A 24,484-nucleotide genomic window follows, 5' to 3' on the forward strand; every position below is an offset into this window, starting at 1 on the left:
TTCAGATTTTAGCACATTTATGCCTGAGAGGACTGAGAGGTTTCTTACCATGAGTTATCCAACCATCTAAACTTTTATGTAAAGTATCGTTTTCAATTACAGTATATGCAGGCTTCTTGCTGCTTTCAGTGAAAAAGGATCTAAAACAGGAGTACATAAAAATCACCTGTGCAGTAAGAGATACAATCTAAAATTCTCAATTCAGAAGCATGTCTTCAAAATTACAAATTCTTTCAGGACTCCACTTTGCACAACATACAAGAATTCTTTAATCTTAATGATTATTCTTCTCTTTCAATGCCTGTTTGTATCCACCATATGGCAAGACAGAAAAGGCATACTGGTAGACCCCATTTTCATTTTGGCTAGAAGGCACTTTTGATGAGTCCCTTCCATTTGTCTTTCCATCCTTCACCTGAAAATAAAGTAGATGTGTGACTGATTAGACTTAAGTTCACTAGTACGGACCACCAGGACCCCAGCCATTTGGTCCAAGCCTGTAAACTGCACTGTGTTTGTGGCCAGTTTTACACTGGCCTGCCTCTATCCAACAGTTTACTATAATGAGAAGGTAGATGGAGGATTTTGCACTTACTCTGCTGTTATTCCTATTACAGTACGTTAATAAGCCACAACAAATGGCTAAAGAGAAGCCGTCATCATGTTTTCCACCAAAAAAGAAATTGAATTTTCATTTTACATCAAAAATATACAGACATGTGGAGAAGTAAGTACACTCCATGAAAACTGTTGCCTTATTCAACATATTTGAACAGGCAAACAGTAGATCTTCAAGTAAACAGTGCCTACAGATAAAGGTGATACACTTGAAGAAAAATATTAGGAAAACCTGCCTTTGAAACATTTATTCAACAAAAGCAATAAAAGATGCAATGATCTACTAGGAAAAAAGTAAGTACCCTTTTGGCTTCTGAAGCTAGTATTAACTCCTTCAGCAGAACTAACTTTTTGTAGTCATTTCCATAACTCAACCATGCAAAATTCCTTCGGTTTCAAGATATTTGTGGGTTTTCTTGCACGTGCTGCCAGTTTTAAATTCCCCCACAACATCTCTATAGGATTCAAATCAGGGCTTTAACTAGGCCAGTCCATAAGCCTCCACGTCTTCTTCTTGAGTGATTCCTTGGTGGATTTGCTAGTGTGCCACGGATCATTATCATGTTGACATACAGCATACAACAAATCAATCCCAAACCATGACATTTCTATCATGATTGCCAGTTGGTATGAATTTCTACTGCAAAATTGCTGTTGGTTTGCACCAAACAGCTATTTGACTCTTCTGTCTACAGCATATTGTTCCAGAAGGACTGGTCTTTGTCTGCATTTATAATGGCAAACTAACTGTAGTCTTGCTCTAATGTTCTTTTTGGACAGCAAAAGCTTCATCCAGGCACACTTCTCATGCAGGTAAAATCTCTTTGCAGTTGTAAGATGAATGCAAAAAAAACTAATTTTGCAAGAGTTACCTGCAAATCCTGCAATGAAATTTTGGGGTTCTTGAGGATTTGTTTAGTATCAGTATCCTAGACAAATTAGCAATTGTTGTAAATTTATGCCACTTGTAGATAAGTTTAATTTTCCTTGGAGCCGAAATGATTGATTTCAAATAAATTGGCAATCTTTATAAATCCTCTTCCAGACTCATAGGCAATCATGACCTTCGTTCTGAGGGGCTTAGGAAACTCTTGAGCTTGTCCACACACATCACTGACAAAGAGAACATCAGTCCTGAGATATCTGCAGTTTAAATAAGACAGGGTCCACCAGCATTATCCATAAGAAAGTTCTAATCATCGAGACATAATCTGGAACACTAAAATCTAATTTTAGGGATTTGAAGTGGTGATAACTCCAGGCCTGTACTTTCTTTTTCCATGTGACAAATCTGCAATTTTGTTAATTTAGATCTCAAGAAAGAATACACCATGTTGATTTTTTTGCATCATTTGTTCAGATATATCATCTTTATCTGTAGGCAGTTTGCATGAAGATCCAATAATTTTTTTAAAAAGTCCGCAATTTCCATGGTGTGTACCTACTTTTTCACATGACCATAAATAACAAGAGCATGGACATTAAATTGAAGGCTCATTACATTCAAAACATTCTAAGTCATAAGTTACAAGTGAAGTTTTAAGTGTCAAAGAAATAACTATTCAATGGGATGATCACAACTCCATAGATCATCCATTTTAACAAAAATGGCAGCATTCAATCCCCTGAAATCTGCTTTCTTCCCCCATTATGCTGCCTAACCATGCCTTCAAACAATGCGGATGGTCATTAGTCTGCCTGCTTTCCCCAGTGAAGGGATGACATTTTTCAGATTACCTCATCTTTTCAAAAATGAAATCATGCACAGAACACCAGCTTGGTTATTTCCAAGGTGCCTTATGCAGTTCTTCCTCTCACCTTTAATATTAAATACAACTCTGTTCAAGCCTGGCAGCGTTCTAGAACAGAGATTCCCAAACTTTTTAAGGTATGATCCACTTTTCGTTGAGAAATTTTGTTTGTGACCCCCCACTTCCATATTCAACCCCATTCATAAACAAACAGTGGCTGAGCGGCAGTAAAATGGTTATCAAAGAATAGAAATACTGGCAACAACTGTTACCTATTTGTCTTTGTTCTTCATATTTCCTGGACTTTCCACCCTGTTTGAGAAAGTGTGTGCTATTTATTTTTAATTGCCCCACTACTACTCGATGACACTGGAGTCTTCTGGAAATTTCAATTTGGCTTTATTTATATAAGCAGCGACGTGCAATCGTCCATTTTCAAGATGTGCACAGTGACGTTGAGTGACAGGTACAATATTGAAAATTCAGTGATGAATATGAGCTATACCCATTTTGTTAAAGATGGATAGATTTTTTAAAAATTCATTGGAACCTTCTATGTCTGGCAGTGAAAAGAAGACAAAGAAAAATAGATTGCACAGTTATGGATATCTCAAATATGGTTTTACTGTCATTTCCAACTGCGGTGGGCTGGCGCCCTACCCGGGGTTTGTTTCCTGCCTTGCGCCATGTTGGCTGGGATTGGCTCCAGCACACCCCCGTGACCCTGTAGTTAGGATATAGCAGGTTGGATAATGGATGGATGTTATTTCCAATAAACCCTAAGGTGCAGTTTGTCAAGAAGTATTGTGAAAAGAAAATATGAAGCCATCAAAACTACTTAAAAATTTAAACACCAAATATCCAGACAAAAAAGAGAAGCCTGTAGAATTATTTGAAAGAAAGCTAAACTACTACACATGGACCAAGTCAAATTTACTTCGGCATCAATCGCAAGCTATCGAGTTGTATTTTGCATTGCAAAAGCCAGTAAGCAACATACAACTGCTGAAAATCTGATTTTAAGAACAGCTGTTAATATGGTACAAATGGGCTGACTAGTTCAAAACAAGACCTGTGTCCAATAATCCAAAGAAGAATAAGCAACATGGCAGAATAATAAAATGTAATTATTATTATTACTTATAAAATAAAATGGTCAACTTCAATTGACAGAAAGACATTTGATACATTACAGTGACCTCAAGAACATGTTGGAAATTTTGCTATGTTTAATATGTTAAATTCTGAGCTCACACTGTGCTGCTGTCAAGCGACTGTGTTAGCGTGAGCCTAGATAGATAGATAGTGTGACAGACGACCGGCTATGGACTCCGGTCATCACCCCCAGGCCGCTAGGAGGAGCCCTCTGGACAGCATATTTGTGCCCCGAGTTCCAGCAGGGCCTTATGGACTTTGTAGTGTTTTGACACAGCCCTGCTGGATACCTTGGGGGCCGCCAGGAGTCGCTGTAGGGGGGCTAGTGGGCTCTGGCATGCCCTTTAACCCGGGAGTGCATCCCAGTCACGTGACTGGAAGAAGCGATGTGCTCCCGGGATGAAGAAAAGGACTTTGCCCTGACCCGGAAGGAAAACGGACTTGTGGGTTTGGCTTGGAGCCACTTCCGGGTCAGGGGCTATAAAAGAACTCTGGAAAGCCCAGAACAGGGAGCTGAGCTGGGAGGTAGGGTGGCGACGTGTCTGGGAGTGGAGGATTGTTTATAGAGAGAGAATTGTGGTTAATGAGTGTGGTGTGGAGAGTGCTTGGTGCACTACTGTATAATAAAAATAATTATTATTATACTTTCACCTGGTCCGAAGAGTGGTACCTGAGGGTTCGAGAGGTGGACACGAGCATCTACCGCTACAATAGATAGATAGATAGATACTTTATTAATCCCAATGGGAAATTCACATTCTTCAGCAGCAGCATACTGATACAATAAATAATATTAAAGAATGATAATAATGCAGGTGAAAAACAGAAAAACAGACAATAACTATGTATAATGTTAAATGTTAACGTTTACCCCCCCTCATCTAGCAACTTCCTCTGTACGTATTCTAAAGTGCATCTGCTTAATAATGTGTCTGTGATTTGATTGCCTCCGTCACCCTCAAAACCATAGTCTTTACCTGCTTGCCTGAGCCATGTAACAAACTGTTGAATTGTCTCACTTTGCTTTTGTGTCAGCTGGTACAAAACTTGTCTTGCAAAAGCTGTGCTCGCCTGTAGCACAAAGTAAGCATTTAACTCAGCTAATGCACTGTTGTAATCCACTGGGCAGCCGGTATATTCCAAAGTAGAAAAAACATTCCTGCACATCTGGACCCGCATGGTGCAAAAGTAATGTCCTTCTCCATTGTTTTGTTTCCAATACATTACCTGTTAAAATTTGTCCTTTGCTATCTGCGAACAACTTAAACACTGCTAGCCATCTTGTCCAGCGTGATCCCATTGTAGCACGTAGAGTATAGCAAGTGAATTTTGGTATAGATGTTTCCATCTTAAACAATAATTCAACTTGATTTTCACAACCATTTCGCAAAATCCTTGTCACCAATGTCCAATCCTTTGCTTTGCCCCTGGTTAAGACTGTCAAGCTTAATCAATAGTCAGGACACCGGTTCATACTGTAACGTAATGCTTCTTTTATAGTAAGGAGTTAATACAGAAGCCGTGTTTTTTTTGTTTGTTTTATTTTAGAAATCCTGTACTGACCCAAGCCCCCAGCTCTTTATGTCGTTACCCACACTTTGGGAACCACTCTCTTAGAAAACCTTCTGTCTTTACCATTTCTGTCACTTGACTCACCTGTCATTCAAATTCATGAATGTCATCCAACACTTTATTAATTTGGCCTTCAAGTCTTTCATTCATAGCCTCCATTAGTGGTACTCATTCACCCAGCATATGGATTAGGTGCCCCCAAGACCCTTTGTCAGTCATTTCACATTTGATGACACTGCATACTCAGCATTGGGGTCTCCTCATGTTAGGACACTTCACTGTGACTCCTGCCAACAAAACCACTGGTTCTGGATCACTACCAAACTAAATGTAATTTTAAACTTTAGCTCTACTTCTCTTCTTCATATTATGCTAGAAATGCTTAGTGAGGTTTTAATGACCTCTTCTCTGCTCCATTTTGCTGCCATAATGGTTGCTAGATTGACTTGGCTTCAGTAGAGGGTATCAGTGTTGCTGCTTCGGGGCCTTTTTATCTTTTCAATATTTTTCAGTATCATGTCGTGTAAAGTCACATACTGGTTCCTTAGCTCAGACACAATGATTTTCAGGCTGATATACTCTTTCTCATCAATTTCAGTTACTGTCCGATGGTAATCCTCCACATGTGGGTACTTGGCTATTTTGGAAACCAGTTTGGCTCGTGTGATGAAGTATTTTGAGATCTGGTACAGGTAAGACGCTGCCTCACCCTCAACTGCTCTCAGTTCTGCAACTGTCTCTTCCTGAATTGACACTCCAAAGTTGTTGCCATCTTCTATTCTGGGAATCAGTAGCTGAACCCACATTTTAACTGTGTTGCACTTTTCAATGAGTGTCCTAATTTCTGGCTTTACTTTCTCAATAATTTCCACCAATTTATCGTTACTCTTCAAAAGTCCATCATTAGTTACTCCCTCTCCATCCCTTGCATGATTTTCTTGCAAGGGGTCATCAATGGACCCTTCCTCTAATTTTAGCTTCTTTGCATTTTGCCTTTCTGGACCATCACATACAATATTGCGCAAGACTGTCTCAGGGGCAGTCAAACTGATTTCAGAATGGATCTCTTTTAAATCAATGATGTTCAATAAGGGGTCTTTTAGAAAATGGTCCAATTCTAATAACTTTTTAGGGAAGAAGTTTGCAACCAAATCTTCTGCTTCGCCTGTGATCCGATCTCTAAATGCAGAAACATTGCTCTTAATGTCATTGTCCACTTTCAGAAGAGAAGACATCTTAGTGTTCGGCTACTGTAATGATAGACGCAAACTTAAAAACAGTAGCAAAGTGGCCAAAAATTGACAAACAGCCCCTAAACCGTCACAGCTACATGGATCCAATGGCTTCACCTAACTACCATAACACCAGGAATAGAAAGGCTTACTTTTCAAAAGCACTGCACTGTTTTAAGGCAGTTTAAGGGCTCTGCTTTTATGAAAGGTGGACGTTCCGAGTGCAGGTCTCAGTTAGAATCAGTATTTTCTGGGGATGTAAGTGGGTATAAAATATGACAATGGGCTGTATCTAACAATCATAGAAACCCAGAAAAAAAAACACTTACTCCACGCTCATTCACACCAAGAATGATACGAGCTGAAAGCTGGGAACAATTTTTCTTAGGACTTTTAGGGTCATTCCAACTTTTGCAGGGGTCTACACATTTGTAACATGCCATGCATTTGAGACACTTTTTTTCATACTTTCTCTGTTTACCACAGAGGGTTCTAGAAATATTCTGCTCAATATATAAGGGTTCTAGTGAAAGCTCTTTAGCAAGTCTTGGTCTTCATGCCATCCTGGCTACACAACATGGTATAACCTAAACCACAATGGTGCAGAAATGAAATGTTTTGGCCATCCATTAATTACTCTAGACCATCCTGGCTACACAACATGGTATAACCTAAACCACAATGGTGCAGAAATGAAATGTTTTGGCCATTCATTAATTACTCTGTCATTAGAGTACAACAGTGTGAAATGGCCAACTAGTCTATAACACATTGTGTAATCTAGATTTGGAAGTTAAAATACTAACAATGAAATAACCATATGCATCATTAATTGTAAATGCCTTTTCTAAAGGTAACATGCTATAAAAGTAACATGTATTTAATAATAACAAAAACAACATTAACATAGCACTGTAATACTTGTATTGCATTGTACTATAGCAACAAAAAGACTACCCAGGAAAAAAATAATACTCAAAAGCAGTGCCCAACTGTGGCAATGTCTTAAGGAGTTGAGGCCAAATACCACTGAGATGTCAGTTTAAATTACACTCAGCAAAACATTGGAAAGGAGCAGACCACAGTCTGAAAGGCAGTGAAAGAAGTTATGGCTATAATTTGTTCAGCCATTTTGCTTACCTTTCACAAGCAGCAGATTTGGCTTCATTTTTCATCACAATAGCTTTATTTATTTATCTGATCATTAAAACCAAGGTTGTCAGGCTTATAGTCTCTGGGGGACATTTTCATTTTTGCTGAAATAAGTGTTTTAAATAGAAACTAATTCCTGCTTTTGATGTAGCATTTAATTCAGTGGTTTGCTACTTCACCATGTTTGAGACATTTATGAGAACAAGGAGAACCATGGTAGTCAGTACTGCCATGAGTTTTTCTCTGGCTGTCATTTCCTTTCACATCCCAAATATTACTTAGTGCATCTAACCTGCTCCATTAGAGTTAGGAGTATCGGAAATTTCTTTTATACTATTTAGCTACTATTATCTATTATTTTTGTATTTATAGGCTTTGTAATAATTTTAAGCTGGGTAAACGTTAATGCTAGCATTTGTATAAATACATGGTCCAGGATTTTGTCTTTTTGTAGTGCTCAGCATAACCATTAGGTTATGTAAATTATTAAATACTAGCTGTGGTAGTAAATGGGTATATCTGAAGTACTTTCTAACTAAGTGCTTTTCTGTATACAGTAAACATTGCAGTTTTTTTTTCTTGTCTTTTTTAATCCAAAGGCTAGCATTATTGGCAAGCAGTGTGGTAGTTAAGGCTTTGGACCTAGGTTTTCAAACTCTGAGGCTGTGGGTCCAAATCCTGCTACTGACACTGTGTGACTACGAGGAAGTTAATTCAACTGCCTGTACTCCTATTGGAAAAACAAAAGAAATGTAACCAACTGTACCTCAAATGTTGTAAGTTGCCTTGGATAAAGGCATTAGTCAAATCATAAGTAAAAATAAAATTATTAGGTCACCATTATTCAGGACTGATTACTCTTGAACATGCTGTTGTCCACAAGTAAAACATTCCTGTGTTAGATCAATGTATGCTTTTCCTAGAGACTTTGCTTTTGTTGATAGTCATTGCAAAACACAATTTTACAGGAAAGTGTATTCTTATTGAATTAAAATTGGTAATCTGTGGGAATAATGTGAAATTTGAGTATATGTTATCATTATTCAATGTGTACAACTTTTGTTTATGCCATTCACTCAAGTACAGTATTTCATTTCATGATTTTTGTCAGTTGTTTGTAGTTCCCCTTTAAACTCCGCAGATGTGAATGTATATGCAAAACAGTACTTGAGGTCAATATATGTAAGTGCCGATACCCTGTGTGTTACACTAATGTACAGTGCATCTGGAAAGTATTCACAGTGCATCACTTTTTCCACATTTTGTTATGTTACAGCCTTATTCCAAAATGCATTTATTTCATTTTTTTCCTCAGAATTCTACACACAACACCCCATAATGACAACGTGAAAAACGTTTACTTGAGATTTTTGCAAATTTATTAAAAAATAAAAAAATTGAGAAAGCACATGTACATAAGTATTCACAGCCTTTGCCATGAAGCTCAAAATTGAGCTCAGGTGCATCCTGTTTCCCCTGATCATCCTTGAGATGTTTCTGCAGCTTAATTGGAGTCCACCTGTGGTAAATTCAGTTGATTGGACATGATTTGGAAATGCACAAACCTGTCTATATAAGGTCCCACAGTTGACAGTTCATATCAGAGCACAAACCAAGCATGAAGTCAAAGGAATTGTCTGTAGACCTCCGAGACAGGATTGTCTCAAGGCACAAATCTGGGGAAGGTTACAGAAAAATTTCTGCTGCTTTGAAGGTCCCAATGAGCACAGTGGCCTCCATCATCCATAAGTGGAAGAAGTTCGAAACCACCAGGACTCTTCCTAGAGCTGGCCAGCCATCTAAACTGAGCGATCGGGGGAGAAGGGCCTTAGTCAGGGAGGTGACCAAGAACCCGAGGGTCACTCTTGTCAGAGCTCCAGAGGTCCTCTGTGGAGAGAGGAGAACCTTCCAGAAGGACAACCATCTCTGCAGCAATCCACCAATCAGGCCTGTATGGTAGAGTGGCCAGACGGAAGCCACTCTTTAGTAAAAGGCACATGGCAGCCCGCTGGAGTTTGCCAAAAGGCACCTGATGGACTCTCAGACCATGAGAAAGAAAATTCTCCGGTCTGTTGAGACAAAAATTGAACTCTTTGGTGTGAATGCCAGGCGTCACGTTTGGAGGAAACCAGGCACCGCTCATCACCAGGCCAATACCATCCATACAGTGAAGCATGGTGGTGGCAGCATCATGCTGTGGGGATGTTTTTCAGTGGCAGAGACTGGGAGACTAATTAGGATAAAGGGAAAGATGACTGCAGCAATGCACAGAGACATCCTGGATGAAAACCTGCTCCAGAGCACTCTTGACCTCAGACTGGGGCGACGGTTCATCTTTCAGCAGGACAACGACCCTAAGCACACAGCCAAGATATCAAAGGAGTGGCTTCAGAACAACTCTGTGAATATCCTTGAGTGGCCCAGCCAGAGCCCAGACTTGAATCCGATTGAATATTTCTGGAGAGATCTTAAAATGGCTGTGCACCGATGCTTCCCATCCAACCTGATGGTGCTTGAGAGGTGCTGCAAAGAGGAATGGGCGAAACTGGCCAAGGATAGGTGTGCCAAGCTTGTGGCATCATATTCAAAAAGACTTGAGGCTGTAATTGCTGCCAAAGGTGCATCGACAAAGTATTGAGCAAAGGCTGTGAATACTTATGTACATGTACATGGGATTTCTCAGTTTTTTTATTTTTAATAAATTTGCAAAAATCTCAAGTAAACTTTTTTCATGTTGTCATTATGGGGTGTTGTGTGTAGAATTCTGAGGAAAAAAATGAATTTAATCCATTTTGGAATAAGGCTGTAACATAACAAAATGTGGAAAAAGTGATGCGCTGGGAATACTTTCCGGATGCACTGTACTAATGTGAAGACCAAAAAACATAGAGCAGTTGCTTCAAGCATTGCCATATAATTTCTGTAGCTTCCCCATTTGAAATCCAGGTGCTGTTTCTCCTTTGGAGTCTGCAGCACTGTGTTCAAAGGAGGTGGGGGTGAGGTGGGTAGAGTTTAGGTTGACAGCAGAACAGATAGTTCTGAATACATTTAAACATTTGCATTCATTACAAGAAAACCATTTGAAGTCATGAACAAAGAACTCTTACATTTTTGGTACTCAAGATATTTTTAGAATTTAATAAAATGTTCTAGCCCCTCTACAAATGACTCAGCAGCGGTAGTGCTGTGCCACACTACTGTAAGTATCATATACTACATGGCCTGATACTTATTAAACATACAAGTCAGGACACGGGAACCAATAGTGGTTGAATTTTTTTCCCTTTCATTCTCTGCTACAGTGAATATACAGGGCTACAAGTGGTAATAGAACATACTCATATTAATATTTTGTTGTTACAACAACTACACAAAACTTACACAAGTCACTGCCCAGCCACAAAAGTCTCAATAAAAAAAAAAGAATAATGACATCAAAAAAGGAAGCAGACAGCCCAAAACATCCACTAAACACAAACTATTAAAATATCATTTGACTTTACAAAGCCTGAATTTAAGAACTAAATGGAAGTGTCTGTCTGCTTGATCTGTATGAAGGCTGTATTATTCACTGAGCTTTCACAGGGTGTGCACAAGGCTAAAGAAAGCATCAATCACATGCACACACATAAAGATGTGAACACCTTGTGATCAAGGAACATCCACTTGGCCCAATCCTGTCTGTTATGAATACAGTAGCAGCCCCTAACTCTTATCTATGTGCTCATCTACATATGGAATAACTTGTTTGAACGCCTCATTCTAGTGAAATCCACTTGGTGACAATTTCAATTCAAGTTTGATTAAACATACTTGTTAAAAGTTAATAAGATACGTTAAACCATACAGTAATACTTAATGAGCGCATACTGCATAACTGTAATTGGGCATGCGCAGACAATGAATCCTGCACATATCACGTAAATGCACATGTTGTCTCCAACAGTCAAACTTACAAATTCATGCTAAAATGTTATTCAGTGCTCAATAAACAAGAAATTGAATGTGAACCTCCCTCCAACAATATAACAATTGTTCAATTTAAAATGTTTGAGACATATCTTAAGACATAATTCACCTGCCTCCTCACTCACTCACTCCCGTCTGAAGCCTAATGCACAGTCGCCTTCTGCGCATGTCCGAAGCCTTCTGCACAGCTGCCCGAAAAATCTTACGAGACCGACATCCAACCCCAACATCGTGGCAGGCGGCGAATTTATGGGCGCAAAAATTCAAAGAGAAAGGCGACTTCGATTAAAGCTCTAGAGGCCTGAAAGGCGATTTTGACTACAGCTCGAGGCCTAATTACGCATTCTGATTCAATTACGCATTCATTCAATACACCTATATCAGGTTTGTGGTGCTTATACTTATTGCTATTCCATATTGTACTGGAACATTCATCATTCAATATTATACAATAGGTTTGGAAAATTCATCAACTAACAGTATAAGCCTGTACAGTAATGAGTAAAGCGGACTACAATCATTACAAAACAACTTCTTCGTTACTTATCATTTGTTCTTCAAACACTGCTGACACAAACTCGTGCCCGTTTCATCTTGTGTTGTCAAAACGGGCTCTTTGTCTAGTTTTAAAATAAACATACACAGATTACACAAATAATTAATAAGTCAACTGTATCAAACTTTGGCCTATATTGTTCATTTTTAGGTCACACGCAATAATTCAGCAACATTCTTCGTAAGAAGTAAATTTAAAGAAATGTTTGGATTACTATGTGGAAGGAACTATTATTAATTGTTATTCTAAGGAATACGATTTGAGTCTTTTTCAGGTTGAAGTACTTACTATACCTGTAGTATAGTTGAAAAAATACAGTGGGTATAAAAAGTGTTCGATCTCCCCCTTCCAGACTTCCAGAAAAATTTATAGTGTTACAACTGCTAGATACAACACAATCAAATTGAATTTTTAGTATGGATAAGGTTTACTTTACATTTTGATGAGCCACAATCACTTTTAATTATGAAAAAGTAAAACTGTGAAACTGAAAAATCTAGTTTTAAAAAGTTTTCACTTCTTTTAATATTAATCATTTGGTAGCTGCAACTTTTGCAGCAATTACAGTCTCGAGTCTTTTGCAGTATATGCTGTAACAAATTTCTCCCATCTTCCACAAATATTATTTGCTCACACTTCCTTGCAAATTTGCTTCAATACTTGTAGGCTATTTGTGGAATGACTGTACATAAGTCTCATATTTCTGACATGGATTTTCTGTAAGATCTGCATTAAGACTTTCAGTAGGGCCACTCATTTTAGGAGTCCCACCTTCATCATTTCAAGACATTTAAGAGTATCTTTAGTTAGGTGATATCATTATTTTGTTGAAGTATGAATTGCTGTTTTAGTTTTCAGAACTCTTTCAGACTATATAGCATCTCAATCTATCATAATAATCAATTTAGACAGACAGACAGACAGACAGACAGACAGACAGACAGACAGACAGACAGACAGATAGATAGATAGATAGATAGATAGATAGATAGATAGATACTTTATTAATCTCAAGGGGAAATTCACATACTCTAGCAGCAGCATACTGATAAAAAAACAATATTAAAGAGTGATAAAAATGCAGGTAAAATACAGACAATAACATTGTATAATGTTAACGTTTACCCCCAAACTCCCCCACCCCAGGGTGGAAATGAGAAGTCGCATAGTGTGGGGGAGGAAAGATCTCCTCAGTGTGTCAGTGGAGCAGGACAGTGACAGCAGTCTTTCGCTGAAGCTGCTCCTCTGTCTGGAGATTATACTGTTCAGTGGATGCAGTGGATTCTCCATGATTGACAGGAGCCTGCTCAGCGCCCATCGCTCTGCCACAGATGTCAAACTGACCAGCTCCATGCCTACAACAGAGCCTGCCTTCCTCACCAGTTTGTCCAGGCGTGACATGTCCCTCTTCTTTATGCTGCCTCCCCAGCACACCACCGCGTAGAAGAGGGCGCTCGCCACAACCGCCTGATAGAACATCTGCAGCATCTTATTGCAGATGTTGAAGGACACCAGCCTTCTAAGGAAGTATAGTCGGCTCTGTCCTCTCTTGCACAGAGCAACAGTATTGGCAGTCCAGTCCAATTTATCATCCATTTAACAGCGCCTCTTGGGATACTTAGTGTCTTTAAAAATCTTCCATCCCCTCATCTGACTTGCATCTGAAAACAACTGTTTCTTAGTTCTTAGGTCTTCATATTGAATATTGCAATTACCAAAAGGATGATCTTACATTGAGAAGTAAAGTGTTTTTTAAATGATAGTAATGCTAAGGGAGCAAAAACATTTCAAAGCCAGATTTTCAATTTTTCATTTTTTTAAGTGACTACAGTGGTTTTATTCCAGGTACTCACATTTTCTTCTAACATCACTGCTGATATGAATGTTAAGTTACGGTAACTGATGATTTCAAATTGGACATGTGTGTGGGCCCTGAGATGGACTGGTGGAATGGAATGGTTTTGTTGTACCAGTGGATTAAGTGAATTAAAGAATGTTAGAATATACTAAAATGTTAAGCATGTTTTGTTAACAGTGCAAAAAAAACCCCAAAAAACAAATAAATCCAATTTAAAATGTGTTACTTTCAATAGTAAGACACAGAAGAGTTGCAGCAATTGCAGGGTCTGGTGGGATTTTAAATACTTTCTGCAGCCACTAAAGTTGGGGTTACATAAATAAAAATCACAACATAAACTTAAAAGGGCAAAGATCTTCTTATATTTAACATCATCTCAATAGGCACTTTAAACATTTGTGGATTTAATGTATTGTCAGATTGTACTATTTGTTACTTACTTTAAAAATCCAGCTTCAACTTGAAATCAACCTGAGCTGTTCTATTGAACCTGAATCTGACTTACTTCATCCAACATGTATCAAAATCTCTTTAAGCAATGCAACATTTTATTAAATAATAAGAGTCTAAAAAACATTGACATTCTGTGTTTCTGGAGAAAAATACATTGCACATTTTCATAAGATATGGCTAGACTGAGCGCCATGTCATTCAAGAATGCTATGCAATTGCTATGAATTTAAATAGTTTATAAAAACAGCTTTGCTAGTCTTGAATAATCTTCTGTTTTGAGGAGTTATTTATGAATAAATACAGACAGACAATGTACAATATACACAAAATTATATAACTTTTAAATCACAAAAATAAATAAAAATAGATTGCTATTTTTGAAAAGTTCATTGTTAACACATCATATGTACTTAAATGAAATCTGATGCCACCACAGATTCTTCTTTGCTCTAGAAAAAACTGGCAGAGCAGATTTTGTCAATTATGATATTTATTTCACAAAAAAGTAAAAAAATATTTATACTTACCGGCCACTTTATTAGGTACACCTTTCCAGTACCAGTTTGGTCTCCCTTTTGCCTTTTCAGAACTGCCATAATTCTTTGTGGAATAGATTCAACAAGGTGCTGGAAACATTCCTCAGGGATTGTGGTCCATATTGACATGACAGCATCACGCAGTTGCTGCAGATTTGTCGGGTGCACATCCATGATGGGAATTTCCTGTTCCACCACATCCCAAAAGTTATCTATTGGATTGAGATCTGATGTGGAGGCCATTTGAGTAGAGTGAACTCATTGTCATGTTCAAGAAACTAGCTTGAAATGATGTGAGCTTTGTGACATGGTACGTTATCCTGTTGGAAATAGCCATCAGAAGATGGGTACACTGTGGTCATAAAGGAATGGACATGGCATTTAAATGATGCTTAGATGGTACTAAGGGGCTTAAAGTGTACCAAGAAAATATCCCCCACACCATTACACTACCAGCTTGAACTGTTGATACGAGGCAGGATGGACCCATGCTTTCATGTTGTTGACTCCAAATTCTGACCCTACCATCCGAATGTCACAGCAGAAATCAAGACTCATCAGACCAGGCAACATTTTTCCAATCTTCTATTGTCCAATTTTGGTAAAGCCATGCAATGTGTAGCCTGAGTTGCCTATTCTTAGCTGACAGGCGTGGCACCCAGTGTGGTCTCTTGCTGCTGTGGTCCATCTGTTTTAAGGTTCAATGTGTTGTGTGTTCAGAGTGCTCTGCTTCATACCTCAGTTGCAACGAGTGGTTATTTGACTTACTGTTGCCTTTCTATCAGCTTGACCCAGCCTGGTCATTTTCCTCTGACCTCTGGGATCAACATGCATTTTCACCCATCTGCTCACTGAATATTTTCCTTTTGTCGGGCCATTCTCTGTAAACTCTAGAGATTGTGGTACATGAAAATCATAGTAGGTCAGCATTTTCAGAAATATTCAGACCAGTCCATCTGGCACCAACAACCATGCCACGTTCAAAGTCACTTAAATCACCTCTCTTCCTCACTCTCACGCTCGGTTTGAACTTTAGCAGGTTGTCTTGACAATGTCTACATCCCTAAATGTATTGAGTTACTGCCATTGACTGGCTGATTAGATACTTGCATTAAAAATCAGTTGAACAGGTGTACCTAATAATGTGGCCAGTGAGTATATATGTATCACCACTGCATATCAAGTGAAAATTCCTGATTCCAAAAACAGTGGAGGCTGTGAAAAACAACTTATCAGAAAACCCTTAAATATGGCACTTCCCTTAATGGCAGTTTTCCTAAACGGTATTAAACATTAGGTGGCCAAATATAACTTTTGAGATGCACCAGAATAAATATCACATAACTGTGCCTTTTTCAATGCAGTTATGTACTTAATGAAATGAACAGAATTAAAATATTTCTTGCAGATACATCTCCTTATTACTAAGGATGAGTTAGACAACAGTTCTTCAAGCATAATACCAGTCAACTTAAAAAATAAATAAATAAATAAATACAGTTTGAAAGATGAATTACCTGCAATGTGAAAACACATTTTGTCTCCCAAACAAATTTAAATGTGAAAATTGTTAAACAACAACCAACAAATTACTTAATTTGTTGGGACCCCATTTATGATTATATTTTGCCACTACTACCTCACAGAGTTGAAAATGCAGTCAATCGCAAGTAATTATCAGCCAAGTTGTTGAAGTGGATAGTTTACGCACTAAGATACATGTAAACAAGTACATGCAGACTCCAGTTGCTCTGTAATTTTTCTTCTCTTTTCACTTAACAGTGGCCTTACAATTGTTTTAAGTATGTTGTAAACCCATGGTCCATCATCACTTTTAAATTCAACCTGTGGAGATAAACAAAAAAAAAAGATTTTTGAAAGGTTTGAAAGGCAGCAATTAGAATAAAAAAATCCTGTAATCTGCAGCAGATACTTCTTAATCCAGCAGGACATTGGAAAATGGTCATTATTAGTGACAACAATTTTTCTATATAAGTTAGTGCACAACAACTAGCCTACAGTACAGATTAGACAGGTATTTCTAATTTAACATAAGTAGCCCTACTCGCCAGAAATAAAGTGAAACCTCTGAAAATGTAAATAGATTTATACAACATAAAACGGCGTATTTCTTACTAACTGTGCTTTTCATAGTATGCCTAATTTATTAGACACACCTGCCCTTTACCATATACAAGACTATAGAACCTATGACAACATCAGTGAAAGGCAGTTCTGTGGCTGTAAACAGATGAGGGGCAGACAGGGAATAGCTGAGCATAAAGCTAATAAAAGGTAGAATAACACTGATTGGGGGTTCACCAGGTCAGGTCAAGTTGGGGAGCATGCACTGGTACAGCATGTTGACACACCCACCACACGACGAAACAGCTCAGGGTCCTGGTTGGCAATCCCCCAGGCAGACACACAGTCCTGTCCCACCCTCCAGAAATGACTATCTATCTGCCGCTGCCAGGTGTTACGTGGGTGTCCCCTTGGCCTGGTTCAGCCACTCAGGTCCTCAACAGTGAGGATCCTGAGAGCCAGAGCGCCCTTGGGGAATCGTGCCACATGGCCTTAGTGCCCCCTTCATAATGCAGGTAATGGGCATAATTCAGGACTCCATGAGCAACTGCTCATTCGACACAATTCCTAACCAGTACATAAGGATTCTCCGAAGAGACACAGTACCAAAGGAGTCCAGTCTTCGTTTCAGGTCACTGCACAGCATCCATATCTAGCAACCATATACCAAAACAGGATGCACCAGGACTCCAAACACTTGGACCTTTATCCTTTTGCAAAGATATCAGGAGCGCCACATAGCCCTTTCCAGCGACCTCATGACCTCCATTCTCTCTACTGACGTCAAGAGTCAACAGAGGCATGAATGTTGTTGCCGAGGCAAGTAAACCTCTTGACAAGGTCGACACTCTCTCCACAGACAGACTCCCTGCTGATGGCTGTGCCTAAGAGGTCATTAAAGGCCTGGTCTGTGTTTTTATCTGGAACACTTGAAAGCCCAGACACTCAAGACTCCTCGCTCAGTCTCTCGAGAGCCCCTATCATAGCCTCCATTGACTGTGCAAAGATCACAGCATCGTTGGCAAAGTCAAAATCAGTGACTCTTTCTTCACCAACAGATGCCCCACATCCCCTGGACACCATGACCCTGCCCAACACCCAATCCATGCAAGCATTGAACAGAGTAGGAGCAAGAACCCACTCCTGACTAACCCCAAAATCAACTGGAGAAAAACAGACGTTCTGCCTTTACTCTGCACAGCACTCACAGTACCAGTGTACAGGCCAGCCATGATATCCAGAAACTTTGAGAGGATCCCACAAAGTCTCAGGATGTCCCACAGGGCAGATCAATCAACTGAGTCGAACATTTTCTAAAAAATGACAAAGGCTGTAAAGAAACTCTGCCAATATTTGCGCTTGTGCACCATAAGAACCCTCAGTGCCAAGATAAGGTCGATGGTAGACTTCTTAGGCATAAAACCAGACTGCTCAGGTACGTAGTAGGTTAGCAAGTGATCATGGATCCTATAGAGGATGACCCCAGCAGTGACCTTACCAGGCACCAAGAACTGTGGTATCCCCCTGTAGTTGCCTCAATCTAGGCGATCACCCTTCCCTTTCCAGATAGGGATGACAAGTCCAATTTTCCAGTCAGTTGGAATGACGCCCATCTCCCAGATGGAAGCGAAGATTGTCTGCAATGCCAGGAGGACAGCCTTACCACCAGCCTGGAGAAATTCAACCCTGATACCACAAATCCCTGCAGCCTTCCCTACCCTTAGCTGGTTCACCACCTGTGTAATCTCAGTGAGATTGTGTGCTTCACAAGTAATTGGAGGATCAGCCCTAACAACTGTGGACCCAGAGATATCCAACGTTCTAGTTGGAGGATCAACTTTAAACAGCTGCTCAAAGTAGCCAACCCAATGGGTCACAACTGCAGTGTCATTCATGAAGACCGTTCCATCAGCCGCCCTTGACTGCAACTCTCCGAGGAACAGATTCAAATGTGCGAAATGCTTCGAATCCTCTGTAAGCAGGATGTGGGTCACTAGACCAGAGATGGTGTGTCACTTGCTCACAGATTCCTCTAACAAAAGCCTCCTTATCTGCCCTCAGAGCCCTCGCAGCCATCCTTCTCAGTTCACGGTACAGACCAGAGTTGCTATCAAGCTGTGCGTTGCGACTCCTCTCAATGATATCCACGGTTCCCTGCAAGATGAAACACCTCATTCTTCTAAGCACCAATGATGAAGGATGTTGGTCACATTGTACTGGTATATAGAATTTTCATGCTAAAAACCAAGTACCATTATACAAGTAGAAATGCCACATCGTATCTCAACATTGTTGCTGTGTATCTATCTGCAAACAGTTTGTTTTGTCAAGATAGTTGCACATGACATTAAACTACAAAGTTCTAATATAGCTCCAAGAACATAGCAAGGATCTAGTCTCTAAATGAAGTGGCCTCCTTAGTCTCCAAATCTAAATGCAATCAAGCATCTGTAGAATGATATTCAATTGTGTTCGGGGTAGAGATTAACCACTACCTAATCTGCAACAGCTACAGATCAGATTTGACCTATTTTCTGGTGCTGCATTTTCAACAGCCTTTTTTAAGTCTTTGCTCAGGCTATTCTGGGAACAAACTGGGTATCAGTGAGCTATTTGAGATTGTGCATCTAATGAAGTGTCAGCTCAGTGAAGTTAATGACATAAAATGCTTTTTAACAATAATCAGTGGAAGTGGAATTTTTTTTAACATGTAATGTAACTGATGGTATAATTTTAGTGAAACTGTAAGTTAGTGAAACTTTTTATGTTTACTTTGATCATTATTTGTAATATTAGTTATAATGAAACAGTTTTATGTGATGGTGAAAAGAGGCTCCTGTTTTTTCTTTTGGCTATAAATTCTGATAATGTAATTCATAACAGATTGGATGTAGTCTTTACATATATTTTCCACATAATTCACTCTTTGTTTTTTGTTTAAACACTTTCCAAAGCATACCAGGGCCACAAATAACTATAATGAGAAAGAGAAACTGTATCCATAGAAAACATGTTTGATAAAAGAAAAATAGCAAAAAGCATAGTGACATTATTGTCTGTAAGAGCATACAAAAATAAAAATCCATCACCTACTTTGGTAAAAGCCTTAATAAGCCGCACCAGGCAAGCCTCATCTATGTCATCCGGGATGATGTGCACAAAGGCGAGGCAATCCAGAATACAAAGCAGGGTTTGCTGGGAACTCTACAGAAGACAGATATTATACAGAAGAATTATTCAGTGGTAATCAGTGTTTATTTTCTGAATTTCACACTATAATTATCTTTTCAGATATCATTTCAGCAATGTAGAGCTGTTTTTTCCTTTGCAACTTCTTTTTAAACTCTTTATTGACCCACCCAGTTTTTGTTTTTTATTAAATTTCCTACTAATTACAAATTTAGGTACATACATTTCCTGCATTACATGAAAAACGTTTTTAAATGTGTTCCACTGCTCTTTGACTGTCTCCACACTTAAAACCTCATCCCAGTTTATTCTCCTTAGACTTTGCTGCATTTGCTCAAAATTTGCCCTACAATTTTCGTCATTGCATCTGCACTCTTCCAAAATACTGAGAATTGTATTATATTATGGTCACCTGGCCCTAGTGGTTAAATCACCTCTACACCCTCAATTCTATCCAGATTATTACAAAATATTAAATCTAGACAGACTTCACCCTGCACTGGTGCTTTAACATTACTGTTTTAAAAAACAGGCACTGAGTACTTCTTAAAAACTCCTGCTCTTGTGCTCCACTGTTTGTAAGGTTACCCCAGGTAATACTTTGTAGTCAAAGCCCCCCATGACTATAATACCCCCCTGTAAACTTGCCTTTTTATTATTACTAAAAAGATGTGTATTGAAATTACTGTCTGCATTGGGCGGTCCATAACACACTTCTAAAATAAGACTGGTTTCCTTAATGCTTTCCAGGCGAAGCCACACGTTCTCACTAAGATGGGGCTCATTGTCCAACTGAAAAGAACTTGAGTTTAAATTCTGTTTGACATAAACAGCAACCCCACCTCCTTTTCTGTTCAGTCTGTTCTTCCTAAAAAAGTATATACCTCTATGTTATAATCATCCCCATCTTTCTTATTTAGCCAGGTTTCCGTTATTGCTATAATATCATAATTATGCTCCTCTACATGCAACTTCAAATCACTTGTCTTATTTTTGATATTTCTAGTATTAAGAAAAACTATTTTTAATGTGTTACTCATTTTACCTTTCCTCAGTTAAACAATCCTCGACTAACCTACTCATATGCCTCCTCAACACATTGGTGCCCCTCTGGTTAAGATGGAACCCTTCATGGCAGAATAGGTTCCATCTGTTCCAAAAGGAGTCCCAATGTCATATAAACCTATACTCTTCTACCTTGCACCAAGATCTGAGCCACATGTTAAGTCTTCTAATCTCCCCAATCTTACCTGGACTGGCACAGGCAGAACTTCAAAGAAGACTTCCTTGTTAGTTCTGCTCCTCAGTCTGGCACCTAGCTCTTTGAATTTTGATTGCGAACTGACAGGCTACCTTTATGTATGTAATTTGTTCCAACATGGACAATGAAAACTGGATCCATCCCCGTTCTGGCCAAGAGCCTAACCACCCTTCCAGTGAGGTTTCCCACTTGTTCACCCAGAAGGCAACACAATGTGCAAGATTCTCTATCTCTACAGCAAACCTATGCTTTAATCCTCCCAACGATTGAGTCCCCACCTATCACTACCTCTCTCGGTCTGGGAACTGGTTTTGACATGGCCCATTGGGGTTCTCATTCCTGCCTGCCACCTCAGAATGTTCAGAGGCAACATCTAGCTCTGCAAGGACCTGAAAATGGTTCAACACTTCCAATTCTGGGGTTGCACTCTTTACCTTACACCTTGTGACTATGACCTACCTATCTGTACCTGTCTGATCTGGAATCTTCTCCCATGCCACCTTAGAGGTGCATACTATTTCTCTAAAGGACACCTGGGCCATGTCTGCCAATTCTCTACTACAATGCAGGCCAGCCAACTGCTCCTCCTCCAGTTTAGTGACCCTGAGCTCAAGGTGCTGGATCAGCTGACATCTCCTGCAGATGTAGCTTTCATTGAAGACTGGCTCCTCCAAGTCATCATCTAAAACGTCCAACAGGATTTGCGAGAAGCTGAAGCAGTAAAGTCAAGACTGACTTTAGGGCAGAACTAAATGACACAAGTACATTGATGCTTTGCAACGTAAAGGCTGGGAAAAGGCATCTGTCATTAATTTTCCCTCTAAGCGCTGGGCTGACATGAGCAAAATATTTTCAGTTATGTTACCCTGTGAGCACTATTGAAAATTATGCATTGCAAGTCATTTTATACATGATAAATACATCTTCAAGTGCATTCTGAGTGTCGGGTTTATTTGAGTACACACCATTACTGAATTGATTTCTTCATTGTCATGATACAAGACATTTTAGAGTCAATACCAGAACCAGTTAAATTTCATTATTAGGGTTGTCATATTAACCAATGAATAAGATCTGAATTTTCAAATTACAAATAAGTAAATATTCAAATATATTCAAACTTAGATTAACAATTCTGTATGAGTATTTTTCTTTCTTTCTTCTTTTCTTCAGTCTAGAACTGACAGCTGGGTGAGCAAGTCCTTGTTAAGATACCGTGTCATAAAATTGTAGCAGTGCTACTGGGCAGTAAAAACTTCAACTCCCAGCAGTCCCTGCAGTTGATCTGATTGGACACCTGCTACCCTAGTAAAGCAGATTTTGGTTCTTGAGGCCAGAGATGTGCCATCTTTTTTTTATATAAATTGAAGCACCATAAATCTATTCATGTTCAACAGATTAAGTAATTGAATGTACTAAAAGCTCATGTTTAATGTCACCTTGCACTTCTCAGTGCAGCTTTGGTATGCAGGTTTCCCTGAAGTGTTTTCAAGAGGATATGTTATATTTAGGCTCCAGAGTGTGCAGTAGTTCACAAAAGCCTTTATTTTCTCTTACAATGTAGCACCTCGTGTCCTTGCAAATGAAATAGGGGATGGCAGATGTACTATTCATCACTCTTTTGAAAGAGTGGGTCAATTTTTCAGGAAGAAGGCTGTTTAAAGGGCGTGTACAGGAGTCTCCCTCATATTAGAGCCACTGGCTTCAACACCATGTCACCTTTTCAGCATAGGTCTTGACTGTCTGTTATTTTTCTAAGACCAAAACATTTACAAACCAATGATTTCTTACCAATGGGAGTTTGTAAAACTTTGTGACTGCTATTGCCTGGATAACTGGTAGATTATTGCTGCATCATTTGACACTTTAACGTGAACACTAGTGCACAAGCAGTGGGTACTACAACAAGCTTACAGCGCATGGTGTCACCTACAGTGCAAGCATGCACAGAGGGGAATTAAGCACATCATTTTGGAACACCTGTGAAAATAAACACAAATAAATTATTATTTGTGTGTTACATCAATAACCCTGGATGGTTTCCTATTGGGTCAATGAATCAATACAGATAGATGGATTGTTATACCCCTATTGTTTAGTAATGTGAATGTGTGAGAATGGAAAAAATCTGACTCTTTAAACTTGATTTTCTCAGTTTTCACTTTTTTCATAATGTAGACTTTATGATGATATAACTTGGGTTTTGAGTAAAACATTTTAAAAACGTGGAGAATACTGTTGGGGAGTGGAAATGTGGTAAATAAAGTTGAGGTTATGTACAGATGGCCGACTTTATGATGATATAACTTGGGTTTTGAGTAAAACATTTTAAAAACGTGGAGAATACTGTTGGGGAGTGGAAATGTGGTAAATAAAGTTGAGGTTATGTACAGATGGCCACATTATACCCTTTATAAATTCAGAATGCAAACAAAAGGCAAAAATCTGCTTAAAAGACTAGTGCTATATTGTGTTGAAACTCAGGTGTGCTTAAATAATCCATAATCTAATACAAGAACATAATTTAGTGCTTAGTCATAATAAATGTATGCAACATAGGTTTAATAAGCTTGGTATTTTCAGATATTGTTGCCTATGAAAAAATAAATAGCAGTTATCTCAAGCAAAAATAATGGAAATACATGAATTTCTGGATAAGAAAACATCTGACTTTGCCCCGAAACTTGCCCTGCCAGAGTGTGGCAGAGTAGTGTATTGGTCAAGTGTGCAAATAACAGGTTCATTATCCATGTGTACAGAGTACAAATCTGAAATGAACTTACCATCTTATCTTAGTAAATCCTTTACTTTTTGAAAAAGCCAGCGCCACTGTCTACCTACTCAGTTGTGACTCACAGCAATTTCGTATCAACTTTGAATGCAGGCAGTCCGAATTGTTCCCCATTCTGCTTTACCCTTTGATCTTGTCACTTTGTGTGCTCACAGAATCCTGTTTTCATGAAGGGCTGTGTTTTCAAGTGCCACATTCATTTGAAGACTGCAGGTAAACTTTCAGCTGCTTCTTTTACATAACTGTGCACAAGTTTTATGCATTTCATGCTCTACAATTGTATTAAAATAAGTATATATTTGAATG

The 24,484-nt window shown here is 38.9% G+C and overlaps 3 protein-coding genes across 6 annotated transcripts in view; 1 reads left to right on the plus strand and 2 right to left on the minus strand.

Moving 5' to 3' along the window:
* The window catches only part of fbln2 (fibulin 2), an 890,980-nt gene that overhangs the window by 737,819 nt on the left and 128,677 nt on the right, over nucleotides 1-24,484 (plus strand). The window lies entirely within an intron of this gene.
* Nucleotides 5,549-6,331, minus strand: LOC114668774 (proteasome activator complex subunit 3-like). The gene has a single exon (XM_051921526.1). The coding sequence runs from the start codon at nucleotides 6,329-6,331 to the stop codon at nucleotides 5,549-5,551; it is 783 nt and encodes a 260-aa protein (XP_051777486.1).
* ptpdc1a (protein tyrosine phosphatase domain containing 1a) overlaps nucleotides 13,615-24,484 on the minus strand; it is a 193,484-nt gene continuing 182,614 nt past the window's right edge. For all 3 annotated transcript variants that reach the window (XM_028824639.2, XM_051921443.1, XM_051921444.1), the window contains 2 exons: nucleotides 20,031-20,141; nucleotides 13,615-16,697 (listed from right to left, as the gene is read on the minus strand). In XM_028824639.2, coding sequence (XP_028680472.2) covers nucleotides 16,563-16,697; nucleotides 20,031-20,141 — 246 coding nt within the window. In that variant the 3' untranslated portion in view covers nucleotides 13,615-16,562. The remainder of the gene's footprint in view (nucleotides 16,698-20,030; nucleotides 20,142-24,484) is intronic.

This window comes from Erpetoichthys calabaricus, chromosome 18 (genome assembly GCF_900747795.2).
Source record: "Erpetoichthys calabaricus chromosome 18, fErpCal1.3, whole genome shotgun sequence".
NCBI lineage: Eukaryota > Metazoa > Chordata > Cladistia > Polypteriformes > Polypteridae > Erpetoichthys > Erpetoichthys calabaricus.

Bases quoted from the DNA above. Each gene is read 5' to 3' on its own strand.
- LOC114668774 (XM_051921526.1), bottom strand. From the start codon at position 6,331: ATGTCTTCTCTTCTGAAAGTGGACAATGACATTAAGAGCAATGTTTCT.